The sequence below is a fragment of the Chaetodon auriga genome, chromosome 24, assembly GCF_051107435.1.
Source record: "Chaetodon auriga isolate fChaAug3 chromosome 24, fChaAug3.hap1, whole genome shotgun sequence".
NCBI classification, from domain to species: domain Eukaryota; kingdom Metazoa; phylum Chordata; class Actinopteri; order Chaetodontiformes; family Chaetodontidae; genus Chaetodon; species Chaetodon auriga.
Genome location: NC_135097.1, coordinates 15,382,390 through 15,403,600, shown reverse-complemented (window position 1 = coordinate 15,403,600; position 21,211 = coordinate 15,382,390). Strand labels below are relative to the sequence as shown.

The window sequence follows — 21,211 nt, the reverse complement described above, 5'->3', positions numbered from 1 at the left end:
GTGCAGTGTCAAATCTGTGATTTAACATCGGCATTTTAAGCCTTTCCTTAGAATACAGTTCGCATTCTAACATGCTGTCATGAAACAGATTCACAAGTAGGCCACACATTGTGTACGAACAACGTCTCACCAGATCGCCAAATAAGCCCAAATGGATCTTTTCATCTCCACAGCGAACAAATGCTTTGACGTTTTGGGAAATGCACTTATTCACTTTCTTGTGGGGTTAGATGAGAAGACTGATAGCCCCCTCATGTCTGTGCGGTAGCTAAATATAGAGTTCGAGCTACAGTTGGGTAGCTTAGCTTAGCATAAAGCCTAGAACCAGGGGGACACAGCTAGAATGATTCGCTTTGCATTCTGTCTGAACACATAGTAAAAATGCAAATAAGCATATTTCCCAAACTGTTGAAATATTCCTTCAATCCACCCTGAACCCAGCTATTATTTTTCCTTATGAAAAACACAGAAAAGACTTTAAGGTTGGTTAAAATTAGGACTGGATAACCTCATCTAAATGCAGAGTCTCTTTTTTCTTTTCTCTGCACAGAACTGCAGTTTCCCTTCTTACCCACTAGATGGTGCTCTTTCACAATGCAATACAGGTAACACCCAGCCCTGAACTTTCACACACAGCATTTTTTTTTTTTGCAGCAGACTGATGTGACACAAGTCAGTGACTCCGACATATGTTGCCGTGCTGGTGGCGGCTCGCGCTCACCTCGCTGGAGTGCAAGACAAGCATGACTAATGCTGTCTTCCCCATCGTCGTTAAGGGGAAGTGATAGATGTCTCGGCTGTGGACTCGCATATGCTGTCGTTTCGCATTCTCATCCCTTCATCGCTGCTGTTTCTCTTGTCCATCTGGGGGTCTGTCTGCTGTTCTGCAGTCTGTCTGTCTCTCAGCTCTACCTTTCCATCTGTACTTTCTTCATCATAACTATGTATTTGCCATGTCCTTTCCAGGCCTGCCTCTTAAAAATTCCTAAAAGTTTTTTATTTTTATTTTTATTTTTTTAATCCTCTGGTGAGGGCCACATTGACTTGCTAGCTGGTCCCACTTTCAGTGCAATGTGTTTGTATTCTTTTACCATCAAATCACCACCTGTGACTGAGATATTGGCCCTCATGTGAAAAACTCTCGTGAACAGAAAGGCTCTCAGTTTGTCCGGAGCAATTTTGTCGTACTTAGAACATAACAGCAGACAGCATAAAATCACCCAGTGCATGATATCAAAGCCTCCTCTTGACCTCTTCCCATCTAAACCATGGACTGCTTTGCTTTAGCAAGACCTCTTTGAGCATCAAACCATTCTGTCTTTATTTCTTTCACAGTAACTTTGATGGTCATTGACAGCTGTATTCATATTTCCTGGTCCGCTCACATGAGTGCTGAATGCTGAATTTGTTCTGTTTTTGACTGTTCCACGGCTGAAAGTTCTTATTTTTACTCTTCGGTAACATTTTAGTGAATGAAACCTGGCCACAAATAGAGCGGAACAGGTCGCATATTATTCCTAGAAGGTCTGCAGGTGTCAATAATGCTAATTCATTGGGTTGAAATGAGAATTTTACCCCTGATTAACGTGTTTAAAGGAGAGTCTGGACATGGAGCATTCTTTCAGGACAATAAAAATACGAGAAACAGAAGTTTCAGAGAGGTATATCTCGAAACCTCAGCACATGAAACACAAATAATTTACTTGCTAGATACCACTGCTTGAGTTGCACACAGTAAATTGTCACTGTTAGTTCCAGGATGAAGTGTAAAAATTAACTCTTTTGCATTGTTTCTGCATTAATTCCCACCAGCAGGGTTCATCTAACGCTTGTTTCTAGTGTTGAATAGCCACTCCAGAGCCGTAAGAGCTCTATTAGTGGACAAACAACAACATTCATTAACAGTGGGAAATTTGTTCCTTTAGCTCCTCTCATTAAAACCCAGAGCTAAGAAGGCCAAAATATTACCAAGAATGTATTTGGAAGTCATTTCCATGAGAGTTGTGCTGCAGAATGAGATTAGATGCAGGGCTCCCTCTGAGGAAATGTGTTTGTTTTTCTGAGTGTGTTTGTTACAGTGCACGGCGCAGGGAACGAACAGAGTGCAAATGGTTTGTCAGGAGCAGAATGAGCTGGCATGAGGCTCTCATCCAGCAGCATGTGCAGCATAAACCCATTGAGAGTCTGTCCGGTCTCTGATATTTGCCCAGCTGTCATTGGTATGAGTAGTGGACGATCTCTGCTCCCCCACCTGTCCTTGGTGCTAAGTCACTGCTCAAAGACTTCATTATGGGATGGCAGGCTGTGGCGTCAAAAATCGAATCTCAGTGGCAAGGAAATAGACCCTGGCTAATCTGTCAGACATGAGCTGCCCTCAACATCCCTCCTTGGCCGCCGACCCTATCTCGCCGGAGCCAGATGGGCAACGTATATACATGAGTGTGAGTGTGTGTGTCAACCTAGAGGGTGTGTCAGACACATGGCAGATAATGGTGAGTGAGTCGGAGTGTTCAGGTCTCTACTCCTTGTGTGCAACTGCCTGTGTGTGTGTGTGTGTGTGTGTGTGTGTGTGTGTGTGTGCGTACTGTGTGACCATCTCTTTGCCCTTCTCAGCAGATTACAGCTGGAAGACGGCCTTATCTCTGAGCTTGGGCCTGGAGTCTGAGATGATGTGACAAGTCTCACTCCGGCTAACTTATTGATGGAGAGATTGGCGAAAAAGAGGGAGAGAAACAGAGAGAGAGGCCGTATTTTTTTTTAAAAGATGTGAGCAGTTGAAGCCTACATCAACAGTTTGGGTGAGAAGCTGCCAATGACATTTTGTACCAATATTCAACATTATTAATTTTGATCATTTTCATGCCAATGAAGTAGCAGAGTACCACACCAGATGTACAGACAAATCTTAGTTTAAATTAAAGACAATAACAACAGCAGCAGCATAAGCACACAGTCATGTTAGTGGCCTTATGAGGCTCCTGATTACCCACCAGAAATCAAACAAACTTTGCCGTCCTTAGATCTGAAACACTTTTGGCCTGCATCTACAGGGTTTATCTGTAAAAATACATCTGAAACTCAGCTGTTCAGGCTCAGCTCCACATGATCAGACTCTTCCACAGTTTGAGTGACTGAAAGCAAAACCAACAACAGCAGCTTAGAAACATGCCGTGTGCATGCTGAAAGAGTGACGTGTTACTTTAATCATACTGGCCCTGAACATGAACAGTGCCCTCCAAAGTTCAGATGAAGCTAATACAGTATGTGGCCTCAGCAGTCTTGGGTGGCAGGGGGCACGTACAGGCCTCCTCTCCCATCAGCCTCCGCTGCAACGGCAATCAAACCCTCTGGAGGTGAAGAGGGGGGATGGCTTTGCAAGAAATCAAGAGTGAGACCAGCTGCTGTTAGCCCCACGAAATTGGGCGACCCGCTCCAACAGATTGAGAGGGAATTGTTGTGATGGGAGAGAAACTTGAACTCCCCTGAATGTAGTGTATAGGCAGGCAGGGCGACCCCGTTTGACCCTCTTAGACAACTCATTACAGCCGAGTAGAGAGCAGGAAGTGTGAAAGGAGGACAAAAGAGTTATGCTATGGGAGGTGCAGGAGATGCCATGTGTTAATATATCCATCCACAGAGCCTCAATTCAATATTTTGTAATATACACTCATGATTGAATAGAGGCTCAGATTTGGAGGTAGGGATTTAAAGTCTTCAGACCATTTGCGATGGATTCAACAAAACCAATGCAGATTTTATTATTCACTTACGTCATAACCAGAGTCTCATCTCCCGGCTCACTCAGGAGTCCATCGACGAACACGGAGGTGCTGGTGAAGTTGTGAACAGTCCACGTCTGTCCTTCATCGATGCTGAACCTGTGGACAAGCAGGCAGTGTTCACAATCACCAGTATTCAAACACATATGGAGCCTTGCACTGCAGTCAGTAAAACCATGTCTTTAACCCTGTCCCCTGTCTATCTGGGATTTAAAGAGTTTGGAGGGTGTTGTCTCTTTTTTGGCCTTTTCAAAACTGAAACCAGTGAAATCAATGAATTAAATAACATGATTATTTGTATCTTACTGCATACAGTACAGTAGTACAGTACAGTAGTACAAAGCATTACATCTACGTTCAAAGAGAACATTAATTGACCTGGGCTTACAGGTCAGGATTAAAATAGCTCCATTCATGACTAATGGACCCGCTTTTTACTATTTCTCCACAGTGCAGAAAGGCCACGGAGGCTATTGGTTTAGGCTAACACTAGCAGCTCTGTCCTGGTCTTTATTTAGGGAAGTTTAAGTAGGCTGATGATGCCTCAGATAGCATTTGCCAAACACATTGGTTCATCCTTATCCTACAGGCCTTTTCTCTCGTCACATTAGTTCCAAACCATTGTTTAAATAAAAACAATAATAATAATAAAGGATAATTTAAGCTAAGTAGCTAAACAGGGTTTTGTCGGAACAAACAATCTGATGTAGCATCTCTGCTTAGCGAACCTATAATACTATAACACTAACTTGATGCAATACAACAGTGTTGCTTCTTCTATACTGATCATCAACTGGTGAGCACGCCGAGGGCGTGCGTGTAGCTTTAGCATACATATTACCATATCATGTATGTAGCCATCATGTGCATATTTAAGACCCTTTTACAGGCTTCACGTGTGAAAAAGATTCAGCAGTAAACATGGGGAGCTGGGGACATTTTTAAGCAAAACGTGGTGCTAATGTTCCCTAATTCAGATGAGCTAGCTACAGCTGATAAAATCTGCTAGCAGTAGCGATCACGACAGCCAGCAAAACAAAGCTGGCCAGCTAGAATGGAGAAGTCAGCTTTGAAATCACAGACACACTCACTGTGAAATCAAGGACCAATTGTTTCTGAATTTCTTTAGATGAGTGAAGGGTCAATTTGAGGAAGCTTTTTTTCTAATATGCATTTCATGCTAGTTGTACTATGAAGGATGAAACGAACAAGGGGATGAAATAAAGGATGAGGGAGACAGAGACCATGTGACAAAGCTGCACCTTGGCTCACTGAACTACCAGGAAATGTCCACCCATAGAAAATCCTAAATGATCTAAATAAGAAATTTGAAATGAAATGTTTTGATGAGGAAGGGACAATCCTTCATGTGTGAGAGTACTTGGTATTGGAGTTTCCTTCGATGCAACTAAAAAAAAAAAAAAAAAATCCCACAAACAAATGAAGTGTCGGAGGCAGACAAAGCGAGCCATCTGCTCCGCTTCATTCACTGTGCCGACAAGTCCTGCAGTCAACAGTGGCAGCAGTGCTGAGTAAATGTGACTGTGCGATGAAGAGGGATCAATTCCGAATCGAGCAGTGCGTGGCTCGTGCTGCAGGCTGTGTGTGGTAACGATGTGCTAACAAGGACTACAATGTGATAATCAGGTAAACATGCACAGTTACAAAGAGACAGAATGGATAAACAAAGCCACTGAAGACAATGTTGCAATGGCAAAGGCCTCAGTATGCTTTCAACTGGGCTCGTCCAATTGTCAAGGTGCATAAGCGGAAACCAGCTTTTCTTTCATACTGATGATTCAGATTCAATCAGAACAAACTAATTAGCAATACTCCTTTTTCTAAGTGACTACTGATGAGTTACCTTTAAGCAAGGCACCAGCCATCTGAACTGTAAGGCATCAGCTGGACAACTGCAGCCTTCAACTTGAGGACGTCCTCAGTCACCCATCCAATTACATCTCATTTTCTCCAGCTAATACCCGAGGAATTATTAGAAATTAATGGAGCGATAACCCTGTCAAATAGATTAGCCGGCCAAACTTATTATGCTCCATACCACCTACCAGCCTTTACTCCACTCCTCCAATGCTACGAAGAAACCTTAAACAAGAGTTATTATACGTGGAACTAATCATAAATCATAAATGTACATAACACAATCCTGTCCAGCCGGCGCGCTTGCGGAGACATCTCATTTCTCAGCCTGCTAGCTTTTCATAATTAACTGATATCAATGCATTGTGTGAGTTACCACTGTATTAAAAAAAAAAAAAAAAAAAAAAAAACTCCGCTGACTTTGAGTGAGCCGATGAGAGGAGCCGGGGAGTTATCTGAAATGGAATGAGTATGTGTGCGTACACGCGCAGTCATCACTTCAAAAAAGATGCACTGCTTTTCAAGTGGCCGTGAAAACAGCATTGCTTTCATGCACACAGTTCTAGATATCCGTCCCCCGCACGGGAACATGGTGTAATTATTTCACGGAGTCAAAGGCACTGCAGAGTCGGGGAGTCGGGATGTGGACAGATTTTTTGGAGTATCAGGAGTGTGTAAATTCTGAGGACTTGACATGGTGAAGGAGCGTATCAGGTCGAGAAGGGTTCTTCACAGAGACAAGCACTGACTCTCCTCTAAACTCCTCTTGTTACAGCTTGCCATGTCCTCAATCTCTCACTGTCTATTGCTGTAGTTCTCTATCTCTGTCCTTCCTGCCCTTTCTTTTTCACTGTCAGCTCTGCGCATTTCTGTCCGGGAGGTTAAACTAGGGCACACAGACCCATTAAAAGCTCTTATCCTTAAAGAGTAGAACTCCAACTTAGATCTAGTGTGAAGAAAAAAAAAAAAAAGACATTGCTGCCCTGCTTTCTATGGGTTGAGAGGTGAAGTCTCCTGAAGCTTTGACCCATGATTACAGGTAGGTGTAGTGTGGACAGCAACCCAGGACACACGTGCATGAGTCGCACTGCATGGGCTGAGTCCGTTTGTTAGTATAACCCCCTAAAGAAGAGGGCAAAGGTTTGAACCAAAAACAATTACTCACCCACCACCTACAAAGTCCTTTCATCCCTTCCCAGCAGATTTAACGACTAGTCACAGTTGGCCTCATGTGACAGCCTTAATGACTGTCATACATACACAATGAAGTCCCCTGAATGGGAGGTGAGATGTTTTTAAGTTTCCTTGACTCAAAGCTCCGTGGACAGCCATGACCTGGATGACTGAGAATCTCCCCATCAAGCAGCATGTAGACACCTAGGTGCATTTGCTCTGTATGGAGATTCATACATGTTGGGTTGAAATTGGTCACCAAGTATCATCATCTTCTACAATGTATTTTATTCCTACATGCTTCCTTACTTGAATTAAACTGATATCAGACAAGCCTTAGTGTTGGATGGTATTGTCCACAGTGCTGGCTAGATGACGTCCAGCCATCTGTTTCAAGTTGGCTTTATTATGTTCCACAACTTCCCCCATTGGTAGAAGTTAGAAAATGGAAAGATTATTATCAGTGTGTTGTTTCTTTGTCTATTTTCATCTGTTAGTCTGCTTTTTTGTATGGTTAATCGTTGTCTGGGTCTAATATTTGTGTCGTATCCAACTGATTCAAAGAAAGGAAAGCATCCCTACTGCCAGACAACACAGGTCCAAGAGTTCCATTCAAAAACATGGCAGCAAACACGTCTCTGCAGCTACTTTGTCAGAAATGGAAAAGAAAGGGATGCCATTGTGGCACATGGGTTTAAGGTGCTGAACCACGAAATCCCCATTTTGACTCCGGCCAGGGACATTTATTGCTTTTCCTTCCCCAACTCTCTCTGTCCTCATGTCCTGTCATCTGTCAAATAAAGACAATGCCCCAAAAAACAAAAAATAAAAGACATGCAGCATAAAAAGAGCAGTTGGTGTGTCTGTTTACAGCGCAGTGCTGAAGTGATGAAGAAGACTAAAAAAGAAATATGTTGCCGACATTAGGTGAAATAAGCATGAATGGATATGTAATTTGAATCCTAAAGTCTGAATCCTGAAGTCTATTGAATGTTTTACCGATGTGCTGGAGAGCACTTGGGGCTGAAACACTGACATAAAACATTCCCTTTTACAAAAGTTTGTGCTCTAACAGAACGCCAGTATAACAATAAAGTTGCGGTTCTACAAAAGAGATGAGTAAACCAGGTAATTAGAGCAGGCGTCCAACAGAGACACGCGCTGAAAATGTAATAAATCAATGTGAAAAACACTGCGATAACATTGCCGTTCCGTCATTAGTTTTTTTCTTTTGCTTTGAAAACAATGCTTTTAAATCTTCACAGCTGAAATGTGTTGCTCTCACACATTACGCCCGTCTTTATTATGGAGCAGCTGAGGAAGAAAGAGTTATTGGGGGGGGTCATGAAACTCCAACAAGACGAGCGTTTCAGCCTCCAAATTGGAACGCAGGCCAGGGAGAGTTCTGGAAGCCAGAGCTCTGCACCTGATGAGGTGATAACATTACGATGAGTTTGTGTAATGAAGTGGTAAAAATGCTCATTTCGCTTTTAAGAAGTTGTCGTTTCTTACAGAACACTTTCTCAAGCTTTCACAGCCCTCTGTGGCTCTTTATGAGATGTTTTCCACCGTGCTGCCAGAGCCTTTGGGGTTATTGATTTAGCTAAGCCGTGAAGGAGGAAAAATGTGAAGGACAACGCTGCGCTGCCTTTCACCGAGAGACAGATGAGGGCCCATCTAAAAGGTCATTTGATTTAGGTCTGTGATAAATGTTTTTCTGAGTACTCCCTTATCTATGGTTTCTCATTATTTCATCCTTATTTATTAAGGTTGATGAGATAGCATCTTGCTGAGCTTGAAATTGTCAGCATGAGCTGTGGGGAGAGAGGGGGATGATCTTAAATGATTTTGAAGGGTACAGTGCTGGACCGGGGGATTCACTGATCTTTGTGCTGTATAAATAAATGGAATGTGCCCAGCTGATGTGGAGCTTTGAGGCCTGTGCAGACTCTTCATGCGCTGATATTTTAGGCCCCCTTTGTAGCTTTTTAGCAAAAGTGGTGTTTCATGTTTTATTCTTGAAATGTGTCACTGTACATACTGAGTTATGACTGAAATAACTTCGGAGTGACGCAGTCATGGAGAGGTTCTCTCTCCGCGTATTGAACTATTCGTTGGGCTCTGTCATGCTTCACTGTGATCTGCTCAGCTGTTTCAAAGCACCAACACTAGTGATGTGACTGGTTGAGAGTGTATTTATTAATCACCACCATTATGTCGCCCAACTTTTGGTTTGTCTTGTTCATTCGTTCGTTGTTGTTCGTCTTTTTTGTCAGGCATCTTTGACTTCCAGCACTTTCAATTGCACTGACCTGATTGAATGACTGCCACTTGTTTCTAATAGGTGATCCACAAGCACTAATTAGAATAAACAGTTAATCAACCGTCTGTTATGTCACTATATGGTGACATAACAGCAATCTTACTTGAGTATCTTGAGAGGAATAGAGGTGTCCTTGATGGCAACGATGACCCCGCCGTGGTCCAGGTACAGAATGTGATGCTCCTCCTCAAAAACCTCGAGAGAAGTAACATAGAGAGTTTGGGGCGTGAAATTCCCAAACGATGAAAAAAAGCAAAAGAATTTCGAGGCGTTCTTGAAAAAGTAAGATTGAAAACGGTTCAAGCCGTACTTTGGAGTAAAGTTGGGAGATTTTGTAACTTTCATGAGAGCAGAGGCAAAAGTGTGGAGAAGGTTAGGAGGGGAACAGCGGAGAAAGACGTGGGAGTACAGAGAGGGAGAAGAAGCAAGGGAAGACATGATGTACCTGTCTCCATGTCTTCCCACAGTCTGAAGTGATGTACATCTCTTCCTTATACTCTACTAGCTTGGAGCCAAGGTTACCTGAAGGAAAGTTGAGGAATTTAAAATTTCATAAGGCAGGGAGGCTCACATGAGGCATGCAACAACAACAGATTCAAAGAGCCAGAAGTTCACAGAAAGATGTGAGAGACTCGATAGTGAATTACCAAAACAGAGGACGTCACATGTGTGGGTTGAGGATGTCCCCTTAGGACTTTTTCACCTTTTACTTTACTTTTTTTTTGACGATTTACCAAATGGGAATGGGCCTTAGAAGAGAAAGAAAACCTTGAAAATTGCGAAATTAGGTGAAATATAACAGAAAAGAAGGGTTTTCTTTCGGACAAAGTGGGTATTTTTTTGTTTAATTCTTAGAAACAATCACATATCCATGGACAGAATTCTGACATAGCAAGTCAAAATACTGACTTTTTAAGTAAGTAAAAGAAATACATGACAACCTGAGTCATAATTATGGGATAGTAATCAAAAAAAGAAAAAAAAAATATGGCTTGCTTGGACAAAGTTATGAGTAAAGTCAGAACGTTCAGTCAGACAGAAAATTGAAATATTGACTCACAAACAACTAATTTTGACTTTTAATTTATGTTTCAATTAGGCTTGCATTTTGACTTTTCATGCTAAACCTCTACTTGGGTGCCCCCTTTAACTGCTCAAAAACACACTAAACAGACCCTCTAGAGCCAAAAAAGGCATTATAGCACTGCTTTCACATGCTCAGTAGGAGTCCTCAAAGGTAAACTGAACTTGGAAATTCCTGTTTAAAACTCCTCATTTTGACTTTCTATCGAAGATTTTGGACTTAATATCTCTCAAATTACCATGAGTATTTTTATTTTTGTCATTCCTAGTATTTGGTGTGTTTTTTTTTCTCTTTTTTTTTTTGGCAGAACTGGGCTTCTGTAGCAGACAGAGATGCAAGGCATGACCTAGATAGCTTATTTTCCCTATCTTATGAAGAGACACAGACAGCTTATCCCTTTCAGGACTTTTATTTTTATTTATTTATTTATTTCTTGCTATCTGTCTGGTGTGCACACAAACAAACACGGTGAAGTATTCAATAAATAAAATTGCTGGCAGTTCAGTGGAATTCTCGAGTGCCCGGGCATGAAGCAGTGTGGTTTTCCCTCCACCACCACACAGGCAGAAAGGACTGCTTGTGTCAAAGCTCTTTTCTGGGTAAATGGAAGTTTGTCTCTGGAGGAGTGACATTTTTTAGTGCAGCCATAATTGGAGTGTTATTGTACAGCAGAGGTGGGGGAACTTCTGGCCTCTGGGCCTGTGAGACCATTTGATCAGGCCCGCGAGGCACTTCATAATAATAAAAAAAAGCAATTACTTTTTTCAGCGACAAAGAAAATTACATAAAATAGTAGGCTAACACATTCTTTCAAGCGGTCCCTGAACTCAACACCCACATAGCGGGTTGATATCGCGTCAATGCATCATGCTGACTGTCACCAAAGCAAAGGTAGATGCTGAGTGTCATGCTTGTTGTTGAAGTATAAAGGAAAGCCAGTGGGCCTTAATTAGCTTGCGAGGATGAGCTGACAGCGATGAAAATGGTTAACCTCAAGGGCCATTAAAGCTCAAAACTGGAACAACTGCAAGGGTTTTGGATAAAGTTCCAGCTCTCCAGCAGAGGATGCCCAACAAGCAGCTTTCACAAGACCACATTCTGACAGAGGTGGTGTTACGCAGGTTTTGTGGTGATCGAGCTGATAGCTAAGAATTTGTGAAGGAGAGCCTTGTTACTCCTGCAGAGCTGCTAGAACCAGACAAAGTAAAATTGTTCCAAAGTGTCTGTTGGTCTGGAATAATAAATAGAGCTGAAGGAAATACTGACATGGAAACTCAGTGATGGCCACCCTGATACAATTGCTGGCCCCACCAAACAAGTGCATCCATTCCCTCAAGCTTCTCGGGTGCTTTTTTGCATATACATACTTTAAATTAGTCCATGTGTGTTTGAGCACTTCCAGAAATTGTTTAGTCAATGGATCTTATGATCTATACTGCATTTACACCTGGATTTGAATGTGTTTGTCCCTTTAACACTTGAAGTGATGATGTGTGACATTACTGGCAAAACACAGTTTCTTTAAAAGAAAAAAACACATGGCATCAGTTTCTTTGGTGACATTTTAGCAGATTTCCATTAGCAGGCATCGCACAGATATTTAGTTATTACTGCCTATTGATTGTATTTGACAGCTCCATTCAAGAAGAATCAAGTATTCAACTAAATAAAACATGATCAGAAAAGATGTTACTTCTATTGAAATCAGATGGGTTTACCAGATGTGTTTAGCCACATCTAATCTGAAATGTTCATCTGATGTTTCCTGTGACATATCATCTTTCAAAATTCAGCCAAGCCGCAAGTTGCATCTCAGTTTCTGCACTCGCAAAGACAGTTCCACACAGCGTTCGGGCCAGAAACACTGATTGCGCCAATTAATGAAAACAATTCATAAATGTCAGGTGGAGAGAAGGTCACACAGTCAAGAAATGAGTAAATAGAAATAAATAAAAAGTCAGTGTTTGCTCTGGAGACTCACCAGCACCCATGATGAGACCTGGAGCAGAGTCTTTGGTGTGGACGGTCCCTGACACGTAAGGGTTGTCTGCCCAGCGCAGGTGGAGGTGGAGGTGACAGTCAGGCTGCAGAACCAAAATGTATAGAGAGAATTTAATGTGAGGATGAAAGCGTCATTGTCCCACAGCGTATACACTGATCCGTCATCTAACAGGAGGTTTCACAGAGGATCTGTGACAATGACTTCTAATACAAGAAAATAGCACTTCAGCGGTGGTGAAGTGAAGACACTCGCACTCAGCCATGTTTGATGAGTCTTACCGCACAGATACCTGATAATCCGGCTGCAAATGCAGCTCAGCGTGGGGATTGAGCGCCGTTAATCAAGCCTAACATGGGGGGAGAGATCTTTAATGGAAGCCAGCTCATTTCAGAGGAGGGAATGAGACGATGCAAACATTTGTCAGAGCAGAGCTGACTCGGGATCTCGTGGCTTTAAACCTCAAAAGGCAGAGCTGAAGGCAGTCTATTCTGCAACGCGCAGTGTGACGCTTTGTCACAAATAGCACTGAAGTATGCAGATTATTCCGCTTATGCAAGCAGGGATATTTTATGGCAATGCGTCAGAGAACCAATATGACACATGTTGCTGTAGGACAGTCTGTGACCATGTTAGGCCATGCTTTTTGACAAGACCATATGTGTGTTTTAGAGCATTTTAGAGCGTTTCTCAGGTGTTAGCAGCTCATATTACCTGTGCTCTTTGTGTATTCACAGCTACGGCACTCTCATTTCAAAGGGAACTCTAAATAGCTGTTTGTCTTCTCTGCTTTATACACTACTTTCCAACACTGTATTAAATGCAGATTGTAGGATATTAATCATTCAGACATTATGATAAACTGCTTCTGAGGTCATTACTCTCAGCCAGTCTCTGTCAGGCGGTAAGGTGGATACAGCTGGCAGTGTTAAGCTGACGCAGTAGATAGTACATCTAGTATCTGGCTTTGTCTAGCTTGGTGGCTTGTAATGTCAGTGAGGTGAGGTGTGTGACGCTGTCCCTCCCCCCGCTAGACATCAAGATGTGATTCTAGGAGAGCTGATTTTCTTTGCAAGGTCATTATGTTGAGGTATGGATGAGGCCAAAGAGAAGAAGAGGTCAATATAGGAGTGAACAGCCGTGTGTGTGTGTGTGTGTCAGTCATGGTAAACAAGTCTCAAGATGATATCCGTGTCTCCCTTCAAATCTGTCAGCTGAGTGGAGTGATGGTTCAAATAAAGGACCAGGCTCACCCTCCCTGTGAGGTGTGATGTATGGATAACAGACTGCAATTGACTCATTGCTTCTCGCCGTCTAGCCCCGCAGTAGCAACTCTGACAAGATGAATGGAAGAGCCAGGCGGGCATCTCGCACACATTCCTCAAAGTACACCATTCATCATTCCTTCTCGAACTTTGTGTTCACATTCTGAACTACCTGCTTGACAGGTCCTAATTTTGACTGAGTGCAGATACAAAGTTTGAACATATTGGCCAGCAGTAGCAGTATCTGGCATGTGCAGCTTTTGCCCAAGCAACAGTTTTGAGAAGTTTGTTTTCTGTTTTAAAGCCACTATAATAGCAACCTTGGTTAGCTTAGCATTAGCAAAGTGATGTGTTGATGTGGGACTTTGGGGCTCTGACTTTACTCGTCCGCTTTGAGACAGAAGATTCTGAGATAACAAGAAGATGCCCCCATAGTTTATGCATATCTACATGGATCGGTAATAGCTGTGTAACTTTGGCATTTCACGAGAGGTGGGATGTTTAGCTCAGCACTCTGTGAAAATGTAGTGACTCAATATCAATGTGTCCTCGATATGAGCATGTGGTGACACGTTGAAATGCTGAAGCCTAATGGATGTAATGCATTTATAGTCCTAAATTGGTCATATAACATGTCACGGTGCACTTACAGTAATCTTGCTAACTAGACATTATGGTAAAATATAGTGATTTCTTAATGTTTTATAGTGTGTTGAGTCTGAACTGACCAAAGTGAGGCAACTGTAGCACAGAAACAAGGATAGTTGGACATTTTGGGAGTATATGCAAGTATATGTACTAACCTGTACTTAAGATTTGATGTGGTACATACATAGCTATATGTCACTTCTCATACATATCTGCGATTCTTACCGTTAACCTTGACATTGTGTATATTTGGATTTGCACCTAACTGTGAACCAGGTCATATTTTAAGATACTTGACTGTTTCACCTGTTTACATTTCCTTACATCCCATTGAGGACATTTTAATTGCAAACACATTCACATTAAAGCCACAAACTCAGTATTCCAACAGGGTGGGGTGAATAAAGGATCTCCTGGGTCAGTGTTTACCGCTTTGCAGCTGACCGGCTTGCCGTTCATGTCAGTAGCAGGTGGGACCAAGGGTTCCCAGTCGCGTCCTTTGTTATAGGTGATGAGCGTCGTCACTTTGCCATCGATCTTCTGATTGGCCAGGAAGACTCCTTTGATCCCACGTACCTGGGAAACAAGGTGGATTTACAACAGCTAGGGTTAACTAAGAATGATCTGAACCTCTGATTAAATAATGTTTCTGAACAGTGGCCACAAGTGGAAATTACAGAATGGTGGTAAATACTAAAACGCAGTGTAACAGCAGCACAAGCAAGGGTGAACCATAAAGTCAGTGAACTGACTCAGTAATGTAAGTTACACAGAAATACTTATCTAAAGTTTGCTAACATTAGCTCATTAAGCTACTGGTCATACCAGACTGAGTGAGGCTGCAGCAGTAAAACCTCTATGTCTGTCCTCTTCTGTAAAAAGTTCCATTCTCTCAATGCAATTCAGTAACTGGATCTTCAAATGGTAATTTTCCTGATAGAAGCACAGAATATGGGTCGAAGGGAGAATGTAGCGAAGTTATGTGTGGGTAGGATTCTTATAAGGAGTCCAAACACAAAACTGCCTTCGCCAGATTGTAACTCTACCGTGAACTCCGCAGCTACATGGAGAATGATAGCAGAACATAGGAGAACGTGCCCTTTAACTGTCAGCAGTGGTTGAAACTGATGCGTGCGTTACATTAAAGGCTTAAAGGAAACCACTGACACAGAAACTACAGGGCTGTAAAAGTTTAATTCCCTGAAATCAATACACACTGCATGGTTTTTGTGGCTGTGAGGTTGATAGCTACAGGCTCTTAAGCTGAAACATTTAACAGCAGGACGATGAAGGCTGTGCAGAAAGACATTCCAACAGAGGCAGGCAGCATGTCAGACATGTCTCCATCCGCAGACTCCCCCAGCTCCCCTTGCTATCTATTATGTAGCATTGATGTTTATGGAGTGAAACAAGGTAATTGTTTATATCAAAGCACATAAGCCTGCTTGTATTCTCTCTGGACTTCTGGCTTCTCTCCTCTCTTTCCATATGTCATCTCTTCACCTCTGTTTAACATCTTCCTTTTTTTTTTTCCTCCTGCTGCCTCAAGTCTTTGTCCATGCCCTGTATGTTGTTCGCCTTTTCTATCTCTATCTACAGCGACGTGATGAGGGTGTAACCTGGAGTGAGGGATGAGAGAGGAGGAGGAAATGAGTTCTGCAGTGAAGGCCTTTGCCTCCATGGTTCGCCGCCTTTTCTTTTCCTTCCAACACTTCCTCTTTCCTTCCTCCATCTCTACGTTTCATGTCCTCTGCGCCCATTTATCTAGAGACCTTGCCAAAACACACAGGGATGAACAAAAGCTTGATTGCTTGAACGTACAGAATGGAAGGAAGGTGAATCGGGCGGAGATCTTCAACAGTCTTCATAATTAATGCAGGACTGCATTCAGTTAAGAAGGCATCAGAGGCTGAATGCATTTATTTTCCATCCATTTAGGTGGACGAAGAACTTGCATGTATCTGCTTTTTCTCGGACACATAATCGTCGCGCCTGCTGCACAACTGACTGTCCGCTAAATCCCTGCCCCAAGCAGTCATTGTCCAATCACGAAGCACGGCCTAGCAAGAGTAACTAGGCACAACAGGCCTGACTGATTTCTCCACATCCCAAAGTGGTGTGCACAGGGCTGCAGTTACATCCAAGTTAAGACTTACTGTAATATTTAGATTAGTCCATAGAGTTATACAACCTCACCCAACATGACGTTACTCAGTGATTGCTCAAATCAAGAACCCACTGTTTCAAGAATTATTGAGAACTGAGTGGATAATCTGACCCCATTAACATCGCAAACTGCATTGGCAGGCATAGCAATTTTCTGAGAACATGGGTTGTCTGTGCGTCATTTTCTTCTGAGACTCTGAAGGGCAGTTATACTTTATGTGGCTCCAAGGGTTTGAAGTCTGGCCCGAAGTCATGAGCAGCTGACAAAATTTGTGACAGAAACCCTCATGAGTGATTTTCTTCTTTTTTTTTTGGGTTACTCTTGTTCATGAGTGAAGGGATGAGTGAAAGAGTGAGCATTAGATTGAAAGGATCACCTGCTGTCAGGAAAGTGCATCAACCCTCACATCCACCACTACTTTTGATTTGTTGCTAAAACCGTGAGAGTATGGACAGTGAGGTGAGTTTCCTCCCGACGGCGTCTGGGCTTATGGACGGGACAAGAAGTATAAGCGTATCGTCTCCTGTTGGAGTGACATTTGTTAAAAACTACAGTGCCCAGCTGTTTTGGGAAATTACTGAGACTTTAAAAAATATATTTGCGACAGAAACTTTACATCTTCAGCAGGAACCAGTGGGTTAACAGCCACAGACAGGACAGGAATGGAGACTAACTAACTAAGACTAACCTAATTGTTGGTTTTGGTCTTTTAACAGGATTCGTTGACAAAAAGATAAATCAAGAATAGCACGAGCTTTGTCCTTTAGGCACGATTAAATGGGTCCTTTTTATAATGTAATGACTCATTTTAATTTTAGTCAACCTGTTTCCTTTAAGTCAAGTTTTGGTTGACTGAAAGTCTGAGCATTTTGGTCACTTTTTTTTTTTTTTATTTTATTTTAGTCATCAGATTATATCGAACCTTTAAGTCAATCCAGTCCAGCCAAATCTAAAAGCTTTCAGTCATTTTAGTCAACATTATTTCAGATTAGATTTTATTTTATCTGATGAGAAACACGGGTTGAGTGATGAAGAAAGTGTTTGAAAGTTGGCTGCTCAGGTGCAAACTAGGCTGTTATTTATGATTGTAAGGCGTCTGGCTTTCAGCTGGTCAGCTTGCTCGTTTCAGACGGCTCCTTTAAATGCAACTGCTGTCGAGCTGAAACAGCATTTCTAATACAGAACTTACTTGACCCGCTACAGTCTCTTGTAGGCACCCCCCTGCTTATAACCAACACATGCGACACCAATTGACATGCATGCACAAGCATACGCACATACACATACACACACCGGTGTATAACCGACACTTGCATTCACCAACACACACACTCTCTCTCTCTCTTTCTCTCTCGCACACACACTCAAACTCACTGAGTCCTGACTGTGCTCATTGAGTGCTGCAGGTGTAATAATGATACAGCACACTCAGCACAGGAAACAGAAATGCTTCATTGGAAAAAAAAAAAAAAAAAAGTCGGAGCCTTTATTTAGACCCTGCTTGTTTCATTCATGAAATCCATGTATCTTTTGTTGCAAAGTCCTCCATGTGTCCATTGCTATAAACACTGTCCTCACTCCTCCATCCCATCTCACCTCAAGTATGTCGATGAGGACGTTCTCCTCGGGCTGCTTGGTGCTGCGAACATTTTCCAGGACGATGGAGTAGTAGACGCCCTGGGGGTCCGACTGGTAGAGGTTATACGTGTCTGACTGGTACCACTCCTGGAGGGCGAGGAAGACTTGCTTCTCGTCCGTGCTCACTATCTGAACATCCTGGGGGCAGAGATGGAGGGACGGAGGGATGAGAGAGAAGGAGAAGTGGGGGTCAAAACGGGACAGTCAGCATTTTCTGAATTAGTGGGAAGAAATGAACAGTGGAGGCAAGAGAAGCAAATGAAGCTAAAGAAACAGAAAAAAAGAAGTATATATAATATCAAAACAGATGATACAACAGAGAAAGCTCACAGAGTTCAGAGAGGTCATTAAAGAGAGAAAAATATGTGGGGTGAAGGGTAAGTAAATAAAAGCTGGAAGTGATGACGTGGGGAGAAAAGAAATAAAGCAGTATATGCAGCAGTCTGATTCAAAGGAAAGTTTGACAGTCACTCACTGCGAGCCAGAGAACATAATCCGGCAAATACAGAGCTACAGAGTCACAGAACCAAACTGGGGGAGATAAAGAACCCCTCTACCCATCAGAAAACTGTTTCTGGCAGCTTAGAAAACTTGTTAGGTGTTCTCGTCAAAGCTTGTGAGCCTCCAATGCAAATGGCTTCATCACTCATGTTGGACTGTAATGATGGTGCAAAGAGCAACTCAGCACTTTCTCTGTGTTAGTGATTACATTAACATAACATTTGAAGATAAAGCCATCAGAGCGCGGGGGAAAGTGCCCAAGAAGGTGTGTCTCTAATCACTGACACTCTGCCTTCTTGCTGAGAAAAAACACAAGAGCTCAATTACCCTTGGATTTATGGTTGTGGCTCAGAGTAATAACAGTATTGAAAGCTGTGCACTGATATTCATATTCAAAGATGTACTGTTTGAATAACGCAGCAAGCTATGTGCTTCTTGGCAGGAAGACAAGAATGCCAAAAGTGAAAAAGGGAACTAAGTTGTATGGATGCATGATTTGATTGCTCAGCCCACTATCCCTATGAAGGGTGAAGGCTTAGGTTAAGGTTGCTTGGGCATATTGGACAATTCTGCACCTCTCTCTTTACGTTGAATTTGTTTAATATTTAGATCCAAAGCAGGAAGTGGCTTATGTATGAACAAGAAGTTCAGGTATGGAAGATTACTATGTTTGTAAAGGCAATGTGCACTCTCCTTCATCTCCGATCCCTTTATCCAATCTCACTTCTCTGATCTTTAAATTCATACATAGAGCTTCTTGATCACTTTGATAGCATTGTGCAAATTACCAAGGTGGCTATCGCACTGAGGAACCACTCGTACAGAGTCTCTTAAGGAACTAAGTCAGAGCGATGACAGCCAACAGGTCAGTCTAACTTTGAAACACGTCAGAGAATCAACCTGCCAACAACCAACAAACCAACCGCTCTATAATACAATATTAGTAGAGTATCATGTAGGTAAGTCACCTGTTGTGCCGTTACAGGCAGAATTGTCATTTCTGTATAAGACATTACCACACAATACTGACTGTGAATGAGGAAATAATCGTGCAAAGCCTTAATGACAGCACCTTGTTGGAGTTCAAACATGAATACTTCACCTCTTTTACTTTTCCTTGCATCTCCCCCTAATCTACCTTTTCCTGTCTCTCCTCTTCTGTCCCCTTGAAGCACTGCACTGTAGCCCGAGTTTATGGTTGACAGCTTGAAGAGGAGTTGGCGTTGAGAAGTGTGCAAACTTCAACTCCTGCTGCCTTTGAACGTTGAGAGCCAGCCCTCCACCCACCAGCGTAGACAGAACATAATCCTGAGCTACGGAAGATGTGTTGAGGTGAAGACGAAAATACATGCAGACAACACTGACTGAACCTGTGTAAACCTATTACACTTGGATGTTGTATTTTCACTGATTTTCTATTTTCTTCTATTTCATCAGCTTTTCACAAGTCATGGCCAAGGGTTGGATCAGAGTCCTTAGTTGGAAAACCAATCTAAAGAGAACGAGAAAAAAAAAAAAGGCTGAAAAGTGCATTTGACCATTTCAGTCCTCACAAGAAAAACAGCATTTGTTGTTTGTCCAAATGCAAACCTCATGGCTGTCTGTTAGGAGCACAGGCAAAAGCGGTGCAGCATTGTAATGTTGCATCACACTGATGAAACACGGTTGCCTTTATTGTGCAGCAGCAAAGGAAACCCAATGTATTTGTCACTGCAGTGCTTACTTTTGTCGTTTGTGATGGTTTTGGAAGGCATTAACAAACGTTTTCATCCTGCCAAAAGTGGCTCCAAATATATGGCTTCAATGTATTTTGATGCTTAGTTTACTGGAGGACTTCATACTGGCTGGTGAATGAGCTGAACACAGTGTGGCTGAAGCTGAATGTGCTGTGAGATTGGCTTTTTGATATGTGATAAAAGAACATGCATTAGATGTAATGTCTGACATCTTTTTAATCTATAGCTCCTACTCAGAGTTGTTGATTAATATTTGCCTCATACATTACATTACATTCCCTTTAAAATCTTTGAACTCAGTGGGAAGATTTTGGAAGGAAGCACCATCCACGAAAGTTTGGTATTGGAGATGTAAGGGCTTGCGGATGAAATGGTATTTCTGTAGCTACATGACGCCTCCCCCCACAACTTACTGTAAGTCCCGTCTGCCTGTCACGTGCCTGTTCCTAAGCCTGCAGTTTGCACCTTAAATTCACAGATCAAACACAGCAGCTGAGCAACATGTTTGAACACTCTTCTTTTCTGTTTGAAAGATGTGAATGCAGTACTGAACGGGATTATGGTGAATGGAAGCTGAAAGAAGCTTTTCTACGCATTCTGTGAGCTGATGTTTGAAAACAGGAACTTGATGGATTTGGTTGCGATGAGAAAAGACGGACGGTCTGCTTTTGTAAGCTACAGCATGTAGAATAGTTATGTAACACTGTTTCAGTGTGTGAATACAACCGAGGCAGTTTGTCAAACTGGTGCTTGTAAAGAATCTTCAAAGGAAGCACAAGCTTTCTTTCAGTAACCAAAGTCTGGAAACGATAGAACTGTTCTGAGGGACTGAAATCAATATCGAATTTTAGAAACTTACGATACTTTCAACAACAGCAACCACCACCACTTGTAAGGGTGTAAGTGCACAGATGGTATGAGTTAAAAAGGGAAAAAGGAGCACAATGGTTGGAATAGTCTGCAGTCCAATAGTGGAAAATGTGGCACCATCATCAAACAATCCACTTTGCCTTGAACTGG

At 42.3% G+C, this 21,211-nt stretch overlaps 1 protein-coding gene across 7 annotated transcripts in view; it reads right to left on the bottom strand.

Annotated features, from left to right (window-relative positions):
* Positions 1-21,211, bottom strand: part of sorcs2 (sortilin-related VPS10 domain containing receptor 2) — a 278,384-nt gene that overhangs the window by 10,755 nt on the left and 246,418 nt on the right. For all 7 annotated transcript variants that reach the window (XM_076724452.1, XM_076724453.1, XM_076724454.1 and 4 more), the window contains exons 9-14: positions 17,913-18,092; positions 14,579-14,725; positions 12,219-12,321; positions 9,599-9,675; positions 9,257-9,348; positions 3,771-3,878 (exon numbers count right to left, since the gene is read on the bottom strand). In XM_076724452.1, coding sequence (XP_076580567.1) covers positions 3,771-3,878; positions 9,257-9,348; positions 9,599-9,675; positions 12,219-12,321; positions 14,579-14,725; positions 17,913-18,092 — 707 coding nt within the window. The remainder of the gene's footprint in view (positions 1-3,770; positions 3,879-9,256; positions 9,349-9,598; positions 9,676-12,218; positions 12,322-14,578; positions 14,726-17,912; positions 18,093-21,211) is intronic.